The sequence below is a fragment of the Trichechus manatus genome, unplaced genomic scaffold, assembly GCF_000243295.1.
Source record: "Trichechus manatus latirostris isolate Lorelei unplaced genomic scaffold, TriManLat1.0 scaffold00011, whole genome shotgun sequence".
In the NCBI taxonomy this organism is placed as follows: Eukaryota; Metazoa; Chordata; class Mammalia; order Sirenia; family Trichechidae; genus Trichechus; species Trichechus manatus.
This window is the reverse complement of record NW_004443947.1, coordinates 32,457,724-32,480,145: the sequence shown is the minus strand read 5'-3', so window position 1 is coordinate 32,480,145 and position 22,422 is coordinate 32,457,724. Positions and strand designations below refer to the sequence as shown.

At 46.7% G+C, this 22,422-nt stretch overlaps 1 protein-coding gene across 2 annotated transcripts; it reads left to right on the top strand.

The window, feature by feature from the left end:
* The first annotated feature begins 2,988 nt into the window (after positions 1-2,988).
* Positions 2,989-22,141, top strand: GM2A (ganglioside GM2 activator). Of its 2 annotated transcripts, none has more exons than XM_004371295.2 (4): positions 2,989-3,143; positions 7,699-7,851; positions 19,647-19,829; positions 20,198-22,141. In XM_004371295.2, the coding sequence occupies exons 1-4, from the start codon at positions 3,054-3,056 to the stop codon at positions 20,351-20,353; spliced, it is 582 nt and encodes a 193-aa protein (XP_004371352.1). In that variant the 5' UTR covers positions 2,989-3,053; the 3' UTR covers positions 20,354-22,141. The 2 variants fall into 2 exon arrangements, with proteins under 2 accessions (XP_004371352.1, XP_023582369.1); XM_023726601.1 differs by having other exon boundaries at positions 2,995-3,143; positions 7,702-7,851.
* Positions 22,142-22,422: the final 281 nt, after the last annotated feature.

The window sequence follows — 22,422 nt, the reverse complement described above, 5'->3', positions numbered from 1 at the left end:
TATGTAAAATGAATAGATTGGGCTAGGAGAGGTGAGAGTTCATCAGAATGGGAGGAAGGTGTGCAATTTGAAAAAGCATATTGAAAGATCATGAGGTAAAGTAATGTCCAATATCAGTTTCTCAGTTTTGATAAAAATACTGTGACATCCCAGCACAACTAGATGGTGCCCGGCTACAACGACCGACTGCTCTGACAGGGATCACAATAGAGGGTCCCAGACAGAGCTGGAGAAGAATGTAGAAAAGAATTCCAACTCACAAAAAAAGACCAGACTTACTGGTCTGCCAGAGACTGGAGAAAACCCGAGTCTATGGCCCCCAGACACCCTTATAACTCAGTAATGGAGTAATTCCTGAGGTTCACCCTTCAGCCAAAGATTAGACAGGCCCATAAAACAAAACGAGACTAAATGGGCACACCAGCACAGAGGCAAGGACGAGAAGGCAGGAGGGGACAGGAAAGCTGGTAACAGGGAACCCTAGGTCTAGAAAGGGAGAATGTTGACAAGTCATGGGGTTGACAACAAATGTCACAAAACAACATGTGTATTAATTGTTTAATGAGAAACTTGTTTGCTCTGTAAACCTTCATCTAAAGTACAGTTTTAAAGAAAAAGTACAGTGATGTTTTTCTGTTAACAATGGGGGAAACTGAGTGAGGGCTGCATAGGACTATACAGGGAGTTCTGTCTGCAGTGTTTCTGCAACTTTTCTGTAAATCTAAAATTATTCCAAAATAGAAAGTTTACCTAAAAAAATCATTAGGTAAGTTTTAAATTCTACTTATACATCCATTTATTCAACAAAGATTTATCAAGTGTCTAATACATGTTGGGCGCTAGATGTACATTACTAAGAATCATGGTCCCAGCCCTTGTGGAGTTTACGATCTAGTGATAATTTGGTGGGAATAATACCCCTATTACATTTTTTTAAAAATTTTTTATTGTGCATTAAGTGAACACTTGGAGGCCTGGTGGCACAGTGGTAAAGAACTATGGCTGCTAACCAAAAGGTTGGCAGTTCGAATCCACCAGCCTCTCCTGAAACCCCATGGGGCAGTTCTACTCTCTCCTGTAGGGTCGCCATGAGACAGAATTGATTCGACGGCAATGGGTTTGGTTTCTGGTTTGGTTTAAGTGAACGTTTACAAAGCAAATTAGTTTCCCATTGGATAGTTCGCACATAAAGTATTCCACGACATTCGTTCGTTTTGTTGTCAGTACTTTCCCCATTTCCGTCCTAGGTTCCTGTTTCCTTTTTTCCTGGTTTTCTACCCCTTCCTGCCTTCTCATCTTTGCTTTTGGGCATATGTTGCTCTTTTGATCTCGTATAATTCATTGCTCTAAGGACCACGTTCCTCTCAGGTGTTATTGTTTATTTTATGGGCTGTTGATGGTTTGGCTAAAAGGTGGTCTCCAGGAATGGCTTCAGTTCCTGTTCAGAAGGGTGTTTCAGGGCCCTAGTCTCAGGGATTCCTCCAGTCTCTGTCAGACCTGTAAGTCTGGCCTTTTCTGTGAATTTGATTTTTTGTTCTACAGCCAAGAAAACCCTATGGAGTGGTTCTACTCTGTAACACATGTGGGTGCCATGAGTTGGAAGCAACTCAGCGGCAATGGGTTTAGCCTGGTTTTTGCTTTTTAAGTAAATTGAAAACACAAAATGTAGCAGCTTGACAAAGCCTTTACTGGTGGGATGTCTAAGCAGAATCCTCCTTGCTCTATCACTTAGTAGCTGTGTGACTCTGGCAAAACCAACTGTGTGTTGTTATTCTCAGCGGTAAGATGGGGCAAAAAAAAAAAAAAAAAAAAAATTGATTTCTTCATGTTGTTGTCAGCTGCCGACGTGTGAACTCCAACTCATGGTGACCTTATGTACAACAGAATGAAATGTTGCCCAGTCCTGTGTCATCATCACAATTGCCCACATGTTCAAGTCCACTGTCACGTCTGTTGTGCTAATCCATCTCACCAAGGGTCTCCCTTGCCCTTGCTGGCCTTGTACTTCACCAAACACAGTGTCCTTGTCCAGAGATCGATTCTTCCTGATCATGTGTTCATAGCAATTGAGTTGAACAGCGTTCTGTTGTGATCCATAAGGTTTTCATTGGCTTATTTTTGGACGCAGATTGCCAGACCTTTCTTCCTAGTCTGGAAGCTCTGCTGAAACTTATCCCTCATGAGTGACCTTGCTGATATGTGAAATGCCGGTGTCACAGCTTCCAGCAACACCGCAATGTGCAAGCCACCACAGCATGACAAACTGGTGGTGCATTCCGCATAGATTTGTTAAATTAAATGATCTAATGCATACAAAGTGCTTAAGAGTGCTTCCAAAAAAAAAAAAAAAAAACACAACCAGAAAACCCATTGCCTCATAGCGATCCTATACGACAGAGTAGAACTGCCTTGATACGGTTCCCAAGGGGAAGCTGGTGGATTTGAACTGCCAACCTTTCTGTTAGCAGCCAAGCGCTTAGCCACTGTGCCATCAGGGCTCCCAACAAAAGTTCTCACGATGCCTTACAGCACTTACTAAATGTTAATTGTTATTATCATTACTACCATAGTTGGTAAAACACAGTGATTCGCAACACAGATATGGGGAAGGGTACTACCGGCAGGGAACGTGACATTTTTGTTAAGAAGGAGATGGGTGAAAACACTGGATCTTTGAGTTCCTAAAAGTGCTTCCTGCGGTGACAGTCACAGCGAGAAGCCGGAAACAACAGCTCCGCCCCTCCCTCCCACTCAGCTCTGTCCCGCCCCTGGCGCTCATTCCCGCCCCTTTTCTCCTCCTCTCACCCCCCTACCCGGCCGCCCGGCTCCGGCCCCGCCCCCAGCAGGAAGTGTTGAGGGGAGGAGCCAGAGGAGATCCGTCCTACTCCGGCTTGGAAATCTTGGCCCGGGAGGGGCGAACCTTTAAGTGGCTGGGCTCGGCTTTGCATAGCAATGCGCAGCTTTGCATAACCAACGCAGGAAGGCATTTAAAGGCGCCACCGCCGCCACAGCCACAGACCTTCTAGTAACCCTGCGTGGACTCACCCTTCACTATGACTCTTCTGATGCAGGCTCCACTCCTGATAGCCCTGGGCTTGCTTCTCGTTGGCCCCGCGGCCCCTGCACGCGTTCTCCTGATCCAGGTGAGCGCCCTTTAAGACACCGCTTCAGTATTCTAGTCCAGCTGTGGGTGTGTGGGGCGGGGTGGGTTGTGGGGGTGGGCACTCCAGTCTCTAGAAGTCGTCACGAGCTATGGGACTGAGTGGGTCCCTTTCTGCGGATTTCAGTTTTCCTATCTGTACGATGAGGGTGTGCGCTAAGGTCTTGTTCTCCAGGCTTTTTGGAGGGGGTCCATCTAATTCAAATCAGTACCTTCTGTCCTATCTTCCCAAGCGCCTAAGTGAAATCGCACCAAAAAACCAAAAACCCATTGCTGTCCAGTCAATTCCAACTCATAGTGACTGTACAGGACAGAATACAACTGCCCCATAGGGTTTCCAAGGAGCGGCTGGTGGATTCAAACTTTTGGTTAGCAGCTTAGCTCTAACCACTAGCCACCAGGGCTCTAAGACACTGAAAAGCTATGGCCTGTCCCCAGGCCCAGAGATGCAGTCCAGCTTCCCCCGCACCTCCCTGATAAGGCCTGCCGCCTATCCCCTTCCCTGTGGCACTGCTCTCAGGCTGGCCCTGAGGGGTGGGTGGGTTTGAGAGGCCCTCCAGGCCAGCAGGTCCAGACCTGCCCAGCTGGTGATAAAGATCCAGCTCTGTGAGCCCTTGGCTTGTGAGCTCCTGAGAGGGCAGGCCCCCACCCTCCAAGCTGCCCCCTTAACTTCTCATTCACACAAGGCTGCAGACACCTCGGGAAGAGAAGTCCTGTCATTACGAGACCTAGAGAAGCCCAGTTCCATTCCTCTTTGCTACATGACTCTAGGGCAAGATGCATCTCTGGCTGCAGTCAGAGGCAGGTCCACCTCATATCCCCTCCCTCCTACCACCTTGGAAGTGTTGGTCTGGGATCGAGGAACAGTGTGGAGTAGTGGAGAGTGGACAGGACTGAGAGCCAGAGGCCTAGGTTCTGATCCCTCCTCAGTTTCTAATCCATGGTCATGGCATTTGGGCTCCCTGGGCCTTGATCTCCTCATCTGTACAGTGGGTATGATGATGGGTGAATGAAAATGCTTTCATGGCTGGAAAAGCTCTAAAATAGTAAACAAATGAAGTGTTATTAATCAGTTGGCTTGGCCCAACTCTGCCCCACTATTGCCTGTTGAAGGAGCAAGGCCCTCTTGGCCTCATTTGCCCTGAGGATTTGCACCTTGTTCCTGAGTGTAGGTTGAGAATGCTTCTCATGGCTCCAGGGATGGCCACTATGAGGTGGAGTCAAGTTAGAGGTTCTGAGCTTGTCCTACATCCCTGTCTTCCTACATGTCTTAGCTAGGATGCTGTCCCAGAGGATCTTAGATCAGCAGTTCTGGAGAGGCCCTGAGACATCCAGTCACCACCTCAGAGGCCCAGAGAGGATAGGGACTCACCCAAGATCACACAGCAAGTGGCACTTTCAATCCTTATCTGCTATCATCCAGGACTTCTCTGGGCTCATGTGGTTAGAGCCCTGAACCTGAGACCACAGGCCGGTTGAGAGCTATGGGGAAATAGTACTCACTATCTAAGTTTGAGTTTCGAGAAGCCTGAGTTCCAGTTCCTCTTCTGGCATTAACCAGCCTTGTGACTCTAGGCTGTGGTGAGCGTTAGATAACAGGGGAGACTGTCTAGCCCCTGCTGGACATCTTGTTATTAGCTGCTGTTGAGTTGGCCCCTGACTCATGGTGACCCCATGCATAGTGGATCAAAACACTGCCCAGTCCTGTGCCATCCCCATGATGGTTACAGATTGGACCGTTGTGATGCTAATCCATCACACCTTCTCTCCCAATAAACCAGGCCTTGGTCACAGAATTCATTGCCACAGAGGCCTCTGGCCAGGCACTCCTGTCGAGAACCATTTTGTTATGCCCGGCTTAGGGCCTGGAATGTGTGGTGTATGTGTGCGTGTGTGTGTGCGTGTGCGTGTGTGTGTGTTGGAGGGGGAGGCGTGCTTAGGAGAGAGGAGAGGATTCTTCAGCCTCAACAGGGTTCTCTGGACGCTTCTCCAGCCTAGATCCAATGCTAAATGTGAACTAGGCTGCTTAAAATCTGTGTGAACAGCCCCAGAAAATGGTTAGTCCTCCTACTCTCCAGTCCAACGCTTAATTCCAGGCATTCTTTCATTTGACAGTGGCCTCCTAACTGGTTTCCCCTTCTAATCTTGTCCCTCTCCAATCTGTTCTCAACCATACATCAGAGCAGGGCACTCTCCTTCCATGGAGTTCCAGGGCACATACAGTAAACCCAGTCTCTGGACTATGACCTCTGAGGTCATAAATGACCCTGCCCACCCCTCAACCTCATTATCCCTCATTCACTACATCTAGCCCACTGGCTTTCTTGTAAGTACCCGGAGCAGCTAAGCTCTTTCCTAGCTACCTCAAGGCCTTTGCCCATTCTTTCTCCCTGTGCCTCACATGGTTGGTTCCTCATCTGCGGGAGTCCAGCTTACATATCAATCCCTCACCACCCTTTGTTACTCTCAACATCACTTTCTGTTCATTTCCTTAATAGCACTCACAAGTCATCATGGGTAATATTTTTTTACATTAGACTGTAAGCTCCATTAGGGAGGGCAGGAACCATATCTTAATTGTTTATCGCTATTGACACAGTGCTTAGCCCAGAGCCTGTAATCGTTGCTTCATAAATATTTGTGGGATGACTGTTGAATAAAACATTCATTAGCACCTACCCTGAGTAAGGGGCTGTGGGGAATGCAGGGATGAATCAGACCCTGCCCCTGCCTTTCTTAGTCACAGCACGTGCCATTCCAAAGAACAGAAACCCATTCCGAGAAGCTCAAGTAAAGGGGAAGTTTACTGTAGGTACACAAGGAATCTCATAGAACTAATGGCAGGAAGGATAGGCTGGAAAGTCCCTGAAATGTCCGATGCTATGAGTTGGAATTGACTCGATGGCATCCGGTTTGTTTTTTGGTTTTGATCACTTAGTGAGTGTCTTAGTTATCTAGTGCTGCTGTAACAGGAATACCACAAATTAGTGGCTTTAATAAACATAAATTTATTTTCTCACAGTTTAGGAGGCTAGAAGTCTGAATTCAGAGTACCAGCTCTAGGGGAAGGGTTTCGTTATCTGTTGGCTCTGGAGGAAGGTCCTTGTCTCTTTTAGCTTCTGCTCCGGATGATCTTCCTGTGCTGCGGCATGTCTTTCTCCACTTCTCTTTTTCTCTCACTTGCTTGTTTAATCCCTTTTATATCTCATAAATGCCTCCATGTCAAAGATGTCAAAATTGAGATTCTAACGGGCTTGATTTGCCTATAGAGCCACATGGTAAATGTGGCTGAGCTATGACTTCAACCCAGGTCTATTTGACTGAAGCCTTGATTTACCACATGACTCCATCTATTCCACCTGCCATAGATCAGCTGAGCCCTTGGTTCTATCCCGTACCCAACCTCAGCTTGCTCACAGGTCCAAGTGCTCCAGCCCCACCCCAAAGCTTATGACCCAATGATAGCGCGAAGCCCAACATCCTCCAGGTGACTCAGTCTCTGTCTCAGTTCCAAAACCAGGGACAGAGGGATCTTTGTATAGCTTGGGTTAGGTGTTCTAATCAGCCAGTTGGTGTGTTGAAATGGGGGTCAGGGACTGGCAGACTTTCTTTCTAAGACGGGGTATGCATGGTGGGAGTGCGGAGTGTAGGCTGCCTTCAGGGCGCTTGGAAAGGCGTGGGTGTGGGGGCAGAGTCTGCACGCCGTGGGAAATTTCGGTCATGAGACAGGCAGACAGGGGCCCATGGAAGTGGGAAGTGGGTGGTCATATGTATTTGGACAAGACTATGGTGGAATCAGCAGATCTCCTAGAGGATGTGGAAGATCGGGAGAAGTGGCTCAGCAGAGGAAGGGAGGGTGATTTAGGCACGAGCACAGCATGAGCAGTGGCCTGGGATTGGGAAAGCCCAGGAGTGGGGAAGTTCATTCACTGAGAATTGTTTCTCACATGCCCCACTGGGCATTTTTTCATGAGTGTCCTATTCCCTCCCAGGGTTAATTGCATGCCCTTGAGGGTGGGGTTTTGGGTGCAGTTCTGTTTCCCACCGTGTTTTCGTTTCCCACTGTTCCTGGCCCTGGATTGGGCATAGAGTATGATGTGAACAGGATTCTGGGCATGGGCTACAGAGCTAAATCCTCCAGGAACTTGCTTTCCAATGGGAGCCCAAGATCAGCAGGTTGGAGAGGAACAGGAGACAGTGAGGTAGGAGATCAGAAAAGGAACCAAAGGCGGATGAGGTTAGTCTCCTCTTTTGTTCGACTCAAAGTCTTGTCATATGGTGCTTTGTAGTTTACAGCTTGCTTTGGGTGAGTATGTCTTTTGAGTCTTTTACTTTTGTCCTGCCTATAAAATGGGTAGCAGAAATGTTATCCTGGGTTTACAGATGTGGAAACTGAGGCCCAGAGAGGGGAGGTACCTTTCCTAAGGTCATACCCCCAGTAGCCAGTTCTGTTGATTCTTCTGACCTGTAAGCGTTACTTTTGTCAACTTTTCTCTTTTCTTCTTTCCTTGCTGCCTGATTGTCTTTGGCCATCTCAGCAGGGTAGCTTTTCCTGGGATAACTGTGACAAGGGGAAGGATCCTGCCGTGATCAAAAGCCTGACACTGGAACCCGACCCCATTGCTATTCCTGGAGATGTGACTGTCAGTGTCGAGATCAAGACCAGCGTCCCTCTTGAGTCTCCTCAGAAGGTGAGCCTGGGGTGGGTGGGGATGGGGGAAGGTGCTGGAGGGAAGGTGCCATGGGCAAGCTGTCGGAAGCGCTGACAGGAGTAGACTCCGGGAACTTTGAAGAATTTTGGAATCCTGGAATCCCACAGCAGCAAAGGGTGCATAGATTCATAGACTCTTACTCAGGTTCATAGAATCTCAGGGTCATGGGGTTGAAAGGAATCTCTGATGTCAGCCCCAACAATTCCCTGACGAGGACATGAGTGACCGAGACATCACACCTGGCATGTTGTGATGGCACAGTGCTCACCGTTGTTGGACAGCTCTGGTTGGGCAATTTGGTTGTTTAGTTGTTAATTATAAAACGGACATATTGATTAGCAAGTACTATATAGTCACTTTAGGAAATGCAAGTGATCAAAAAGAAGAAAAATTAAATCACTTGAAATCTCATTACCTGGTTATAAGGAGTAAACACTTTTAACATTTTGTAGTACAGTGAAAGCCAGAACTCGACCTGACTGCCTTGTTTTTCTGGGTCTTGCAAGTTTTCTGCTTTTAACAGGGTGCAGTCTACCACTTTTCTGTTGCTCTCTATGAAAAATCCTACACGTTTTAGTTTGGAGTTTTCCTGCTCTGACAGGTTTCCGCCTTTCACAGCTTCTGGCTTTCGCGGGTTTTGCTGTATATCCTTTGGAACTTCCCTCATACAATCACATATAAACACACATTTAACTTTAATGGATATATATGAAAATAAGCAGTACTCATTGTAAATGTTCTGTATTCCGACTCCTCAGGAGATAGTCATTGTTAGCTGTTTGCATAGTCTGGCAGTTTTTTATGCATATGTAAACATATGTGCATTTATACTAATGGGATTATATGACATGTGCTATTAAACTTGCTTTTTTTTTTTTGGCATCATACTATATTTTTCATACTCTTTCCATGACATTTGGTATCGTTATTGTGTGCTGTTGAGTTGATTCCAACTCACAGCAACCTTACAGGACAGAGTAGAACTGCCCCATAGGGTTTCCTAGGTTGTAATCTTTACCGGAGCAGATTGCCAGGCCTTTTCTCTTGTGGAGTGACTGGTGGGTTCTAACCACTGACCTTTTGGTTAGCAGCCGAGCACTTAACCATTGCACCGCCAGATCTACCTAATTGTTTTTAAAGGCAGCAAATATTGTGTTGTGGATTTGTCATGCTTTATATAACCAGTCTCCTGGTTAGTTTGTTTCCAGATTTTTTTCTTTTTTTTTTGCTATTTCAAACACCTATGCAGAAATTATTCTTATAAGACATCTTTGTACACTTTTCTGATAATCTAGATAGACTCTAAAACCATAAAGGCTTTTTATGTATCCATGGCGGCACCGTTTATTGACCATTCCTTTTGTAAAAATGGTGTGGCATCAGAGGTCCTCTAACTTCACAAGGCGGGAGGAGAATCATGATCGGCGTCGGCCCAAAACCCAAGGCTGATTCCTAGTGGGGGAAGGTCAGACATACCTCCACTCTCCAACCTTTTACCAATTCTGAAACCAGCTGTCCCTCTCACAGCACTGTCTACTTCTCTGTTGGGTTTGATAATTTGTTGCAGTGGACACACGAAACTCACAGACCATACTCAGGATTAATGGGGTTTATTAGGGAAGTAATAGGTTATGATTTGAGCTTGAGATCAGCTTGAAAGTAACAGGAACAACTCAGGTTACAGTTCTTCTTTCAGACAGCTTCTTCATGTTCGCAGGCAGGCCTCAGCCACCGGGGCCCTCATTCTTGGCCTGAGCGCTCCCTCTTGACCTGGGCCCCTGCTCTTGTCCTCAGCCCCCTGCTTGGGCAAGGGTTACAGCTGTTTAGTTCTGTCAGTAAGTGTTTGGAGGCACCCCAGTTGGCCAGCGAGCCTCCTGCCTGAAGGCGCCCTCAGCTCTCTCGCTCCGTGGGTTGCAAGCCCACTGTGGCTGCCTCGCAATGTGGGCTAGGAAGCCTACCACGCCATCTCACACCAGTCTCCTGGTTCTGCTGCTGCTGTTTCTCTGCTGTGCTTGCCCTTGCTTCTCGCTCTCTCCAGTGTTACAACTCTATCTCCTGGATCTAGGAGATTCTCAGTGCAGGGAGCCTGGATCCAAAGGAGCACTCCGCCCCTGGTTCTTCTTCTTCTTCTTTTTTTTTTTGTATATATGTCACAAAACATTTGCCATTTCAAAATTCTTTACATGTATAATTCAGTGACATTAATTGTGATTATCATGTCATACAGCCATCACAATTATCCATTTCCAAATTTTCCATCAGATATAACAGAAGCTCAGTGCCCCCTAAGCAGTGAATCTCCCTTTTACCGGTTCTTTCCACCCACACCCCTGGTAACCACTATAAACTTAGATCTGTATATACTTGTTTGTTCTAGACATTTCATATAAGTGGAACCAAACACTATTTTCTTTTTGTGACTGAATTATTTCATTCAGCATGATGTTTCAAGGTTCATCCATGTTGTAGCATGTATCAGTACTTCAATCAAATTGGCTCCCAACTTCTGTGGGATTGGTCCTTTTAAGCCTAACAGTATGGCAAAACTGACCAATCACCTGCAAGGGTTCCATGCACCTTATTTATACAGTCCCACCCCTGCAAGGGTTCTATGCACCTTATGTGCATTAGAAAAACTGTCCAATCCCCTTGGTGGGCAACAAGTACCTTACTCGCATAGTACCACACAATCGTTTTGTGGGAGTTACAAGACTACGGCTAGAAAAGACCATATAAAAGTGATTCATTGGACCACAGGCCACCCCTTGGCTTTTCTAGTCATGGTTCTTTCATACTTGGAGGATAACTTCCCCTTCCTGGTCATTTTACCAGTCCAAATCAGTCATTCACTATTAGTCCTTCAGTTAGGGCAAAAAGGTCACTCAGGTACCAGCCACTCAGGTCTGCTGCAGGTGTCCATCTGATCTGGTTAGGTTCTCCAAAAGTCATCTCGGCTTCACCCTTTCTGGCATCTGATAAAATTTAACTGAGAGAATATTATTCTCTTGCTCTGAGCCTCACTAGATATCAGCATAGCAAAACCTTTAAGAGACTTTAGGTTTGGCCACGGTACTCCATTCCAGCAGTGCCTCTTCTTTAGTTCACTCTTTCATAGTTTTCAACTTCTACAATTAGTTTTTACAATCACAATTAACCCTGATAACAATCAACATTCACAACTGAATCATATAAACCGATCAGCATCTTACCCCACCCTCTCTTCCCCAGAGCCATCAAGAAAAAAGGAATCTTTTCAGTGGGGATCCTCCCTTGTCCTCCTCATGTTGAGTGTGAGAACACACTAATGAAAGTGTGTAAGCCAGCCACTTCATGCCTTTATCTCCTGCTGTTTGAGACAGCCAATGTGTAAATTGCCAGTCCCTATCAAACCAGTACTCTGAGGAGATAAGCATGCTGCTTGGTTGGAAGAATCTTCTGTTCCATTTAGAACTCTGAGCGTCAGCATTCATCAGCAAAGTCCAGTCCAGGGCAAGCCATCAAATTGCAGCAATCTACACCAGCTCATGGTGTCAAACATCTCTCTCTTCCTCCTTTACCCAGGGGACCAGGTCATCTCATCCCCATTCAGTTGGGGTCAGCTCATCTTCATCCCCAGTCAGTCGGGATCAGCTCATCCTTAGCCATCCAAGCTAGGTCAGTGGATACCAGCCATAGGCTCAGGAGTGTACATACCTCCCTGCACTTCAGACCAGCCAGCCCCTTCTCTCTCTCTCTCTCATTCCTGGCCCCAATGGCTAGATGAAATGGGTGCCAATGGAACACATCTAAACTCAACCCATCTCTTCATTGCTATGCGTCCCCTACTTCCACTTCTCTAGCAGACCCAAGTGGTCACCTCAGATGAGCATAGCAGGCTGTCTACTCATTGGCTCCCTTTAACCTCCAGTTCTGGAAGGAGGTTCTTCTGATGGGCACAGGCTTTTCCTGTCTCAATGCATCCATCGACAAACCACTTGCTTGCAGTTCGAAAAGCAAAACGGTCATTTTTTATTTCTCTGTAGGTCCTTCCTTCAAATGCAAATCTCCTGCTATACCATCAGTTCTGAGTGGGTCTACGTGTCTTTCAAATGAAATTTCCTGACTCCAAAGATTCTGGGTGGGGCTTGGGTTTTTGACCTAACCCTAACACTCTATACATAGATCTTCTACATTGAAACGAACAGCCTGTGTTTCTTTCGGGCAAATCTTAGTTCCACCTTTAGCATATTCAATCAAGTATTGAGTGAAGGTGGAGTTACATGCTCTCTGTTTTATGATCTGTAGTACCCAGTGTTCATTTCCATCATACATTTAGGTCTGCTTTATAATACTAGGTAGGAGAAACATTCAACATCCACATTACATTCAGGAAAGTACATAACCTTTTTTAACATTGAGGTTCATGTCTTCTACACCCCATGACCATCTTCCCATTCATATGCATATGGCTTTGGAACTCTGGATGGGTGGAACCAGAAGACCCTGACCCTGTGTCAATCATCTTGCTTAACCTGCCTGGCTTTGGTCCCAAGCCACTCCAGATGTGGCTTTTCTCTCCTCTGTTTCCCTATCTGCTGCTCCAGCATAAGATCTCTTACTCTCCTTTTAGCCATTACAGATGACAACAACCAAAGTAACCATCCAGGAATCAAAAGTTTCACTTCCCACACCTTTTCATCCTTTCTCTTCCAAAATCCCATACTTTCCATGAGTCAGGAGCCATTGCAGTGAATCCCACTTCTGACACTAACTGTAAAAATTGTGTGACTGTGTGGCATCAGAGGTCCTCTAACTTCACAAGGTGGGGGGAGAATCATGATCAGCATCGGCTCAAAGCCCAAAGCTGATGTCTGTGGGGTGAAGGTCAGACATACCTCTGCTCTCCAATCTTTTTATCAATTCTAACACAAGCCGTGCCTCCCACGGCACTTTCTACTTCTCTGTTGGGTTTGATAATTTGTTTCAGTGGCCACACAGAAATCACAGACCATACTCATGATTAATGAGGTTTATTAGGGAAGTAACAGGTTACAATTTGGGATCAGGATCAACTTGGAAGTAATAGGAACAACTCAGTATACAGTTCTTTGATCAGACAGCTTCTTCTCAGCCGTGCCCACAGGCAGGCCTCTGCCACCAGGCCCCTGCTCTCAGCCTGGGCCCCCGCTCTTGGCCTTAGCCCCTGCCAGGCAAGTGTTACAGCTCTTTACTTCTGCTGATAAGTACCCAGAAGTACCCTACTCTGCTGGCAAGCCTCCCACTTGAAGGCACTCAGCTCTCTTGCTCCATGGGTTGACAAGCCTACTGTAGTGCTTTGCTCCATGGGCCGGGAAGCCCACAGCGCCATCTCAAGCCAGTCTCCTGGTTCTGCTGCTGCTGTTTTTATGCCACTGGACTCTGCTGTGTTTGCTGCCACTTCTCGCTGTCTCCAGTGTTACAACTCTGTCTGTCTCCTGGGTCTAGGAGGTTCTCAGCACAGGAACCCTGGGTCCAAAAGACTCATTCCACTCCTGGCTGTTCTTCTTAATGGTAGTGAGGTTTCCCCCCAGCCTCTGTGGGATTGGTCCTTTTAAGCCTAGCAGGACAGCAAAACTGACCAATCCCCTGCAAGGGTTCCATGTACATTATTTGCATGGTCCTACCCCCTAAAGGGTTCCATGCACCCTATGTGCATTAGCAAAACTGTTCAATCCCCTTGGTGGGCCACAAGCACCTTATTTGCTTCATCCCACCTAACCGTTTTGTGGGAGTTATAAGACCATGGTAGAAAAGGCCATATAAAAGTGATTCATTGCAGCATCACACCTTTCCTCACTAGTTTGAAATTATACCTTTATATGTGTTCTTATGCCCTTCATCTCATTCCTGTTCTGTATCTATTCTGGCACCAGTTTTGTTTTGATTATTTAAAAGGTTCTTGATTTGGAATCTATGTCTCTGTAACCACCCTTAAACTGGTTGCCACTGAATTGATTACGACTCATGGCAATCTCATTCGTGTCAGAATAGAACTGCTCCATAGGGTTGTCAGTGGCTGATTTTTTGGAAGTAGATTGCCAAGCCTTCCTTCTGAGGTGCCTCTGGGTGGACTCGAACCTCCAACCTTTCGGTTAGCAGCTCAGCATGTTAACTGTTTGCACCACTTAGGCCTGGGCTAATCATAGCCCCTACCTCATAGGTTTCTTGTGAGCAGTAAGTGAGTTAATAGCATAGAAAGTGCTTTGCACAGTACTTGGCACACAGGACGTGCTTAGTATGTATTAGCTGTTATAAATATTTCAATTGGTATCAGTCTTTTCCTGTGGCCCCTTTGGCCAGCTGGAAATCCTATACATGTAAACAGCTCTTAGGTCATGCTTCCCCCACACCTCCTCCCACGTCTTCTCCAGGTAAGGTTATTCTGTTTTCTTCAACTGTTCCTCCGGTGATAGCGGTCAAACCCTGCCCCCTCAAATCTGGGCAGAGTGAGCAGAATTTTTCCCTGTGTATGGACACATCTGCCGGGGTCATACAGATGCCATCATGTGCTCCTCTGCTGTATCTGGAGTGTAGCTGTAGGGCAGGCTACATGCTTGTTCTTTGCCCATTGCCATGCAAGCCGCTGGTGTTTCTGAGAACACAGATGCTGTGGAGTTAACTTGGAAGGGAAAAACTGGCAAACTCTCTCTTCTGCCCCCAGCCTGCTTTTCTGGCTTCTTCACAGGCCATTAAGAAACTTCCCATCTACTCCCCTTTTCTGTTGTGATCCATAGGGTTTTCACTGACTAGTTTTTAGAAGTAGATTGCCAGGCCTTTCTTCCTAGTCTGTCTTAGTCTGGAAAAATCTGCTGAAATCTATCGACCATGGGTGACCCTCCTGGTATGTGAAATAGCTTCCAGCATTAGAGCAACATGAAAGCCACCTCAGTACAACAAACTGACAGAGTCTTAGAAGAAATACAGGCAGAATGCTCCTCAGAAGTGAGGCTGGCGAGACTTTGGCTCGCTTACTTTGGGCATGTCATTGGGAAAGACCAATCACTGGAAAAGGGGATCATGTTTGGTAAAGTAGAGGGTCAGCGAAGATGAGGGAAACCCTCAGTGTGATGGATTGACACAATAGCCACAACAATGGAGGCAAACATTCCTATTATCCTGAAGATGGTGCAGCACTGGGTGATGTTTTGTTCCGTTTTCCACAAGGTCGCCATGAGTCAGAGCTGATCTGAGGGCAACTAACAGCAACTCCTTTTCCATTACTTTATTACCTGTTACAAATTTGGGCCTCTTTTGTCTTTACCCTTACTTGTGATTTGTAAAAGTTGGCCTCATCCCCTCTGTCCCTCCCTCTCCCCCCACATTTCTCTTCTGTATCTGTTTGGTTTAGTTCCTTTATCTTTTCAGGGTATGTGCATATCAGCTATTAAATGAAAGCCTCTCTGACCACTTGGGAAGGGAGGAAGGATGATTTGCCTCATTTTACAAATAAGGGACACTGAGGCTCAGAGAACCTGTGTGTATAGCTTATATAGCTCGTCATTAGCACTTGCAAAGCTGGTGTGATTCCTGACCCTGTGCCCTTTCCAGTGGGGAGGTAGATTTAGTACTTGGTGTGTTTGCAGGGGAGTCCCTGGGTGGTGCAATGAACTTGCTTGGCCGCTAACCAAAAGGTTGGAGGTTGGAATCCACCCAAAGGTGCCAAGGAAGAAAGGCCTGGTGATTACTTCTTAAAAAAGTCATAGCCATTGAAAACCCTATGGAGTGTAGTGCTACTCTGATGCGCATGGGGTTGCCATGAGTTGAATTTGACTCCACAGCAACCAGTTTTACTGGTGTTGATAGGTGTTAGAGGGGTGTGCTGCATATTCAGTTCCAGAACTTTCTCCTTGCCCAGCTAAGACCCCCTTATGGGAGCTGCCCAGACCCAGGACCCCTGGTGGTGCAGTGGTCAAGAGCTATGGCTGCTAACCAAAAGATGAGCAGTTTGAATTCATCAGCTGCTCCTTGGAAATCCTATGGGGCAGTTCTATTCTGTCCAATAGGGTTGCTATGAGTTGGAATCGACTTGAAGCCAACAGGTTCAGATCCAGGCACTATATGAGCCTCGAGGGCCTCTTGAGGTCACTGGCTTTAACCCCTTGTTATACTGAGTCCCAGAGAGGAGTGTGACTGGTCCCAGCACGCATGACCTGCCAGCAGTAGAGCCAGAAAGCCAACTGGAATCATCCTCTGACTCAGTTGAAGTGAAAAATACCTTTACTCAAAAGTCTCACCTAGGGCCTGGATGGATTTAGCCACAGCTTTAATTTTTAGAAGTTAATAACCCAGTTCTATGAGTCATGGGCAGGATTGGGGCCTGCCCAGGAGCTCATTTTGCCTCTTCTGGTTTGCTCCGCAGGGATTTGTCATAATTTATAACCTCTGCTTGCCCAGCCCTCCCTCAGCTTCCAGCTCTGGGCCCCCGATTTTCCCATCCTCAGGATTGTAAATTGTTGTTGAATTTGGCATAGACGCTTAGTTAAGGCTTTCAGACACACAGCTTTCAGACCTGATGGTGTGCCCCCAGCTCCCTGCAGTGCCCCTGCCTGAGCTGTGTGACCGAGCTGTAACACCTGCCTCTCCTCCATATCATCAAATGGCCACTCCTCAAGTCGGTTGCTGGCAGCTGGTCTTTATCTTCAGTCATCAAAAACCAAACCCTTTGCTATAGATTCCAACTCCTGGTGACCCCATGTGTTACAGAGTTACAGATTTCCATAGGGTTTTCTTGGCTGTAGTCTTTACAGAAGCAGATTGTCAGGCCTTTCTTCTGCAAAGCTGCTGGGTGGGTTTGAACCACTGATCTTTAGGTTCATAGACAAGCACAAACAATTTGTCCCACCTAGGGAGCCTCTAAGGAGCCCTGGTGGCACAGTGGTTAAAGGAATCGACTGCTAACTGAAAGGTCAGTGGTTTGAAACCATCAAGGGCTCCACGGGAGAAAGATGCAGAAGTTTGCTTCCATAGAGATTTACAGCCTTGGAAACCCTATGGGGTCGCTAAGAGTCAGAATCAACCAGCAGCAGTGGGTGGGTGTGAGGGGCCTTCTAGAGTCATTAGTAGTAGACAATTTCAGGATTCTGAGCACTTTGCTACATGTTTACATGCATTGTCTCACTCAATACTTAAGACCTTGTAAGAGGGGCCAAGAGAAGTCATTTTTTTTTTTTTCATCCTGCAAGAAACTTTGATTGTTAGGATATAGGAATTGGTAGGTGTCTTTCAAGATCATGAGATCCAAATACCTTGTTTTAAAGTTGTGGAGAAGCAGAGGCCCTGTGAGGGATGCGTGCTGACCTCTGGCTGGAACCCAGGGCCTGGCCCTGACCAGGCACCCTGTTGCACAGCAGTGCCATTATCTGTCTAGTTGTTGAGAGCCAAGACCGGGACACAGAAGAGCTTAGGTCTTGCCATGGAAGTGCTGTGGAAGTCGCCCAGCCTTGCTTGCTCTTCTGAGCCATATTAACAAGTAGATTGAGAGTAGGGTGGGCAATGGGCCATAATTTGTATTCCCCAAATGGTGGGCATGGCTGCAGTTGACTTAGGTTCAGTGCACTTTCACTGAGTGCCTTATATGCCATGCTAGTGTGGGGAGGAGGAGGATGGTGATGAGGAAGGCACTGCTCCTTCTGCTGGATGCAGCCCCACAGGCTCCAGCTTGGTGGGAGGAGCCGTGGCTGGATTTGCACCCCCACTGGTGCCCTCAGCTGGGTGTTTTTGTTCAGGGCATGGCCTTCATAACCATTTTCAGCGGGCTGGTTCAGTGGTAGAATTCTCAGCTTCCACATGGGAGACATGGATTCTATTCACGGCCAATGCATCTCTTGCACAACCACCACCCGTCTGTCATTGTAGGCTTGTGTGTTGCTATGATGCTGAACAGATTTCAGTGGAGCTTCTGGACTAAGCTGGACTAGGAAGAAAGGCCTGGCCATCTACTTCTGGAATCAGCCAGTGAAAACCCCATGGATCACAACAGTCCAATCTGCAACTAATCATGGGGATGGTGCAGGACTGTGCAGTGTTTCATTCCATTGTACACGGGGTTGTCATGAGTCAAGTGTCGACTCCATGGCAACCAACAACAATAGCAAAACAAGGAGAGGGTATTGGCAAAGGGAGAAGGTAGGATAGAAATCAGGTAGTAGGCACTTTCAGGATTCCAGGCACTGAGCTAAGTGTGTTACAAGCATTGTCTCACTCAATACATAAGACTTTGTGAGAGAGGTAGGTACTATAAATTATCCCAGTTTTGGAGATGAGGGAATGGAGGCTGAAAGACATTAAGTAACTTCCCCAACGGCACAATACTAGAAAGTGGCAGAACTAGGATTCCATCCAGGTCCTCTGGCTCTTCTTGGAAGAGGGCTAGAGTAGACATGGCAGGGGAGAGGAAGGGCTGGGAGGGGAACTCTGCATGACTAGGGGTGGGATGAGCAGGATGAGGCCCGGGAGGGAAGCAGCTTTAACTTGTCCGTTCAGGATACAGGGTGTGCAACTTCTGCCTTCTTTCTGGGCCTGGGAAAGTGGCCAATATCCCAATATCTGGAGCAGTTGGAAGACTGAGTCCACAGCTGGGGAACCAGCCAGAGCCCAGCAGGGTCTAATTCTAGAGCTGAAAAGGATCCTCAAAATGTGGTTTCCTGCCGTAACATCCACAGGAATCAAACACTTGAGAGAGAGCTAACTTCCTCAGCTGACCTTTCCTCACAATTTTCCCGTGACACCTCTGGGGGGACATGAATGGGGTCCTAAGGGAGCACTTATATGGCTCTGTTGTTGTTAGTTACTGTCGAGTCAGTTCCAACTCATGGCGACCTCATGTGTTACAGAGTAGAACTGCTCCATCGGGTTTTCTGGGCTGGAATCTTAACAGAAGCAGATCATCAGGCCTTTTCTTCTGCAGGTTTGAACTGCCAACCTGTAGGTTAGCAGTCGAGTGCAAATCAACTAGAACTGTCCACAACTAGATCTGTCCATGTTGAATGAAGCCTTGGTCACTTTTTCTGGGTCAGTGCCAACCTCCAGAACAGGAGCAGAATCATGACAGCTTAGGGTTGTGAGCATGTTATAGATATTCTCATCCTGCGTCCATCTGTACACAGGGGTCCTTTTGCAGCTCCCCCAACTGAGATCAGTGTGCCCACTACATCTTAGGGTAGTTCATTCTACTGTAAGGTAGCTGTGATTGTTGTTAAGATCTTTCTCATACTAATCCCAAAGTGATCTCCCTATAAATTCCTATTGTTCTTGATTCTGTCTTCTATGGCAATCTGGAGAAAATATGATCCAAGAATAGCAAATAGGTTTCATTTTGATAACCAACTCCAGTCAGTTTGTTGGCGCTGCCTGAAGTCCTGGGTAGAAGAGGGTTATGAGGCCAAGACTGGGCTCCCAAGGAAAGTCCAACAAACTGTGACATAATTAGCAGTTAGGTGACAAGTGGGTTTCAACTCAAGTTTTAGCTCCAATCAATGGGTAAGGAATACCTGAAGAGTTCTAAGGCTGTATGTGAGTCAGTGAGGAGGGAAAGGAAATCACAATCAATTATTAATGTCTGTCACAGGCACAGGAAATGACAATATTGGTGCATGTGCCATGATACTGTCATTCCTGGATCAGATGATCCCTAAGGTCCCATCCAGTTAAAAATTCTGTGATTAAAAAAAAAGGTGACCTTTTAAAGAAGCAGAGGAGTTGGAATGTTTGTCCCTGGAAATCCCACTTGTAACCTTTTTCAAACTCTTCCTCACTAGGTGGAATTAACTGTGGAGAAGGAGGTGGCAGGCTTCTGGGTCAAGATCCCATGTGTGGAACAGATTGGCAGCTGTACCTATGCAGACTTCTGTAATGTGCTCGACAGTTTCATTCCCCCTGGAGAGAACTGTCCCGAACCCCTGCACACTTATGGGCTTCCGTGCCACTGTCCCTTCAAAACAGTAAGTACTTGGGGAGGGATGGCATTATCCCTCTGGCTGGAGTAAAGAGATTGGGTTTGGAGAGAAGGGCCCTGGCATTCTTCTCCTGCAGATCTGGATGTCTGTGGTGTAAGTTGGTATGACCTATCCTGAACCACCTATCTTTTCTGGGCCTCAGTTTATCCATCTAAGAAATGGGAGGCTTGAACTCGGATGTGATCTCCAGGGTCCTTTAGCTGTAACATTCCATGCTCTGCAGTGCTGTGGCCATCTCTAATCTTGTGTGGCTCTTAGGAGAGCAGTTCATGGCTGTAATCCTAGAGATGGCTCCAGGAGAGGGTCCCATCAATAGACTCCCACTGACTGGTGGTCCACTGGCTTTCCTGCAGGGCACCTACTCACTGCCCAAGTCTAATTTCACCTTGCCTGAACTGGAGCTGCCTGGCTGGCTCAGCACCGGGAACTACCGCAGCAAGATCATCCTGAGCAACAAAAACAAGCGTCTGGGCTGCGTCAAGATCTCTGCCTCTCTCAAGGGCAAATAACATGGTACCAGCCACAGCTGAATAATGGGACATGAAGAAGGTGTCTCTTTCCTGTCTTGCATCTGTCAAAGCTGGATTCTGACTTTGTCCCCTTTAAGTCCTTTTCTGCACTGATTCCACCACCCTTGTAGAAAATCATTTCCTGCCACCTATGCTGTAGGCTGGGGCAAACCAAGGCTTTGAACCGATTTGTTCTGGTTCGAACACCTGCTGAGAATCTGCATTTCTAACAAGTTCCCAGGTGATGCTAATGCTGTCGTTAGGGACCAGTTCTGAGAACTACTAGTAGAGCAGTGGGTCTCAAAATTTATTATTCGTAAGAATCACCTGGGGATCTTGTTAAACTGTAGCTTCTAATTCAGTATATCTGGGGTGGAAAAGCAAATTGTCAGCAGCGGTTAAAACTGGAACAAACTGGTTTGAAGCCCTGGGGCAAACAGCCCTGGTTGAAGAGAGGAGAAGTTTGGCACTTTTGGACAGCACAGGACATCTGCTGGGCTGGCCATTTCCTTTTCCTCACCACCCCTGTGGCCTTCTCCCTAAGAGCTTTGCTCATTTCCTAAATACTCAAGGAATACAAATGAACATGCCATGGAACCCCAAGTTCAGGTTGACCCAATCTCTTCAAGTACCTTTATAACTTTCTCATTCGTTTTTAATTTTTTTGTCACTGGCTTGAAAGCAGAGCAAGTGTATTAACATTTTTTCATTTTACTCTAACCCCCTCTTATAGTGAAGCAGTTGATTTAGTCTGTTCTTTGATTAGCTTCTATGATTCAGTATCCTTTCCCAGGTTTGCCCAGCTAACACTGGGCATGCGGTACCCCAGAGAGGCAGAGCCTGTGTAGTGGGGGATCCCTTGGAGGAAGTATTTAAGGATGCTCTACATGTTTAAGATAGAGTTGGCAATCTCAGGTGACTTCAGGGCCAAGCAAGAGACATAATCAAGTGACTAAGGCCATGAGAAACATGTCACTTTCTATGTGTGTCTTCTTGTCTCCTGTTTTGATAGAGACATGGGTACAATAAGTGTTTCTTAAACTGTATGAGCAACAACAGGACACGTGCGTTGATGCCAGATAGCCAGCACCCAATCTCGAGTTGGGATATAATCAAGGATGGTAAGGGCTGGAGTAGTTGGATAGGACAGGTCATTCGGTAGGGGCACCTGCTATTTAGCTATAAGCCAATTAGTGCCACACGAGAATGTAGGACCAGTTTAGCCAGACATTCTCAATGTTTTTCCCTAGAGAAGCCAAAAACTCAGACTTTTATGTGAAATCTTGAAATTTTTAAATATTGGCAGCTAATTATTTTTCTACACACTGTGGGCCAATGGGGTCAAACACATTTGTGAGTGGGGAAATCTGGCCCGTGGATAGCAGTTTGTAACCTCTGATCTAACAGCTTGAAGGCCTTGTCCTTTCAGTCTTTGGACAGCTCTGTCTGGTACCATTTCTCCCTCCATAGGGCCAACCCATAGTGTCTGGCCCCAAGGAGAAGACTCTTCCAGTGCTAGGGAAGTTAAGGCAGCCTCTCTGAGAGCTGTGAGCTGCGGGATCACGAGGCTGCCTGCCCCAACCTTGGAGCCTTGTCAGAGTGAAGGGAGCAGAAGCTGAAGAGTCAAACCCACCAGCAGCTGCTTTGTGGAGCAGGGATTCAGTGAAGAGAGATTTGTCCATTCGTCCGTCATCTCATGACAACTCTGAGCTATGTTCTGAACTACAGACCAGCCCCAGGTCTGGGCTCATTTGAAGCCTAGAATGAAAATAAAACTTTTTAACTTGCTGCAAAATCCTCCTTTGTCTTGGTTGTATATTTCACTTATGTCTCAGGAAATCTTAGCAACTGTTTGTAGTGGGTTGTTTCTGTTGGATTTGAGGCGATTGTTGTCTCTGCTTCATCCTGCTCAGTCACCATCCAGCTTCCTCAGTTTGCTGATTCTGCTTTCCCTTCACATCATGATCTCCCACCTTACCTGTCTCTGTGGGATCTTTCAGCCTTATTCTTGAGGTCATTTCCTAGTTCACATTTTTGAATGGAATCTGGTTAGCTCAGTTAATCTTATT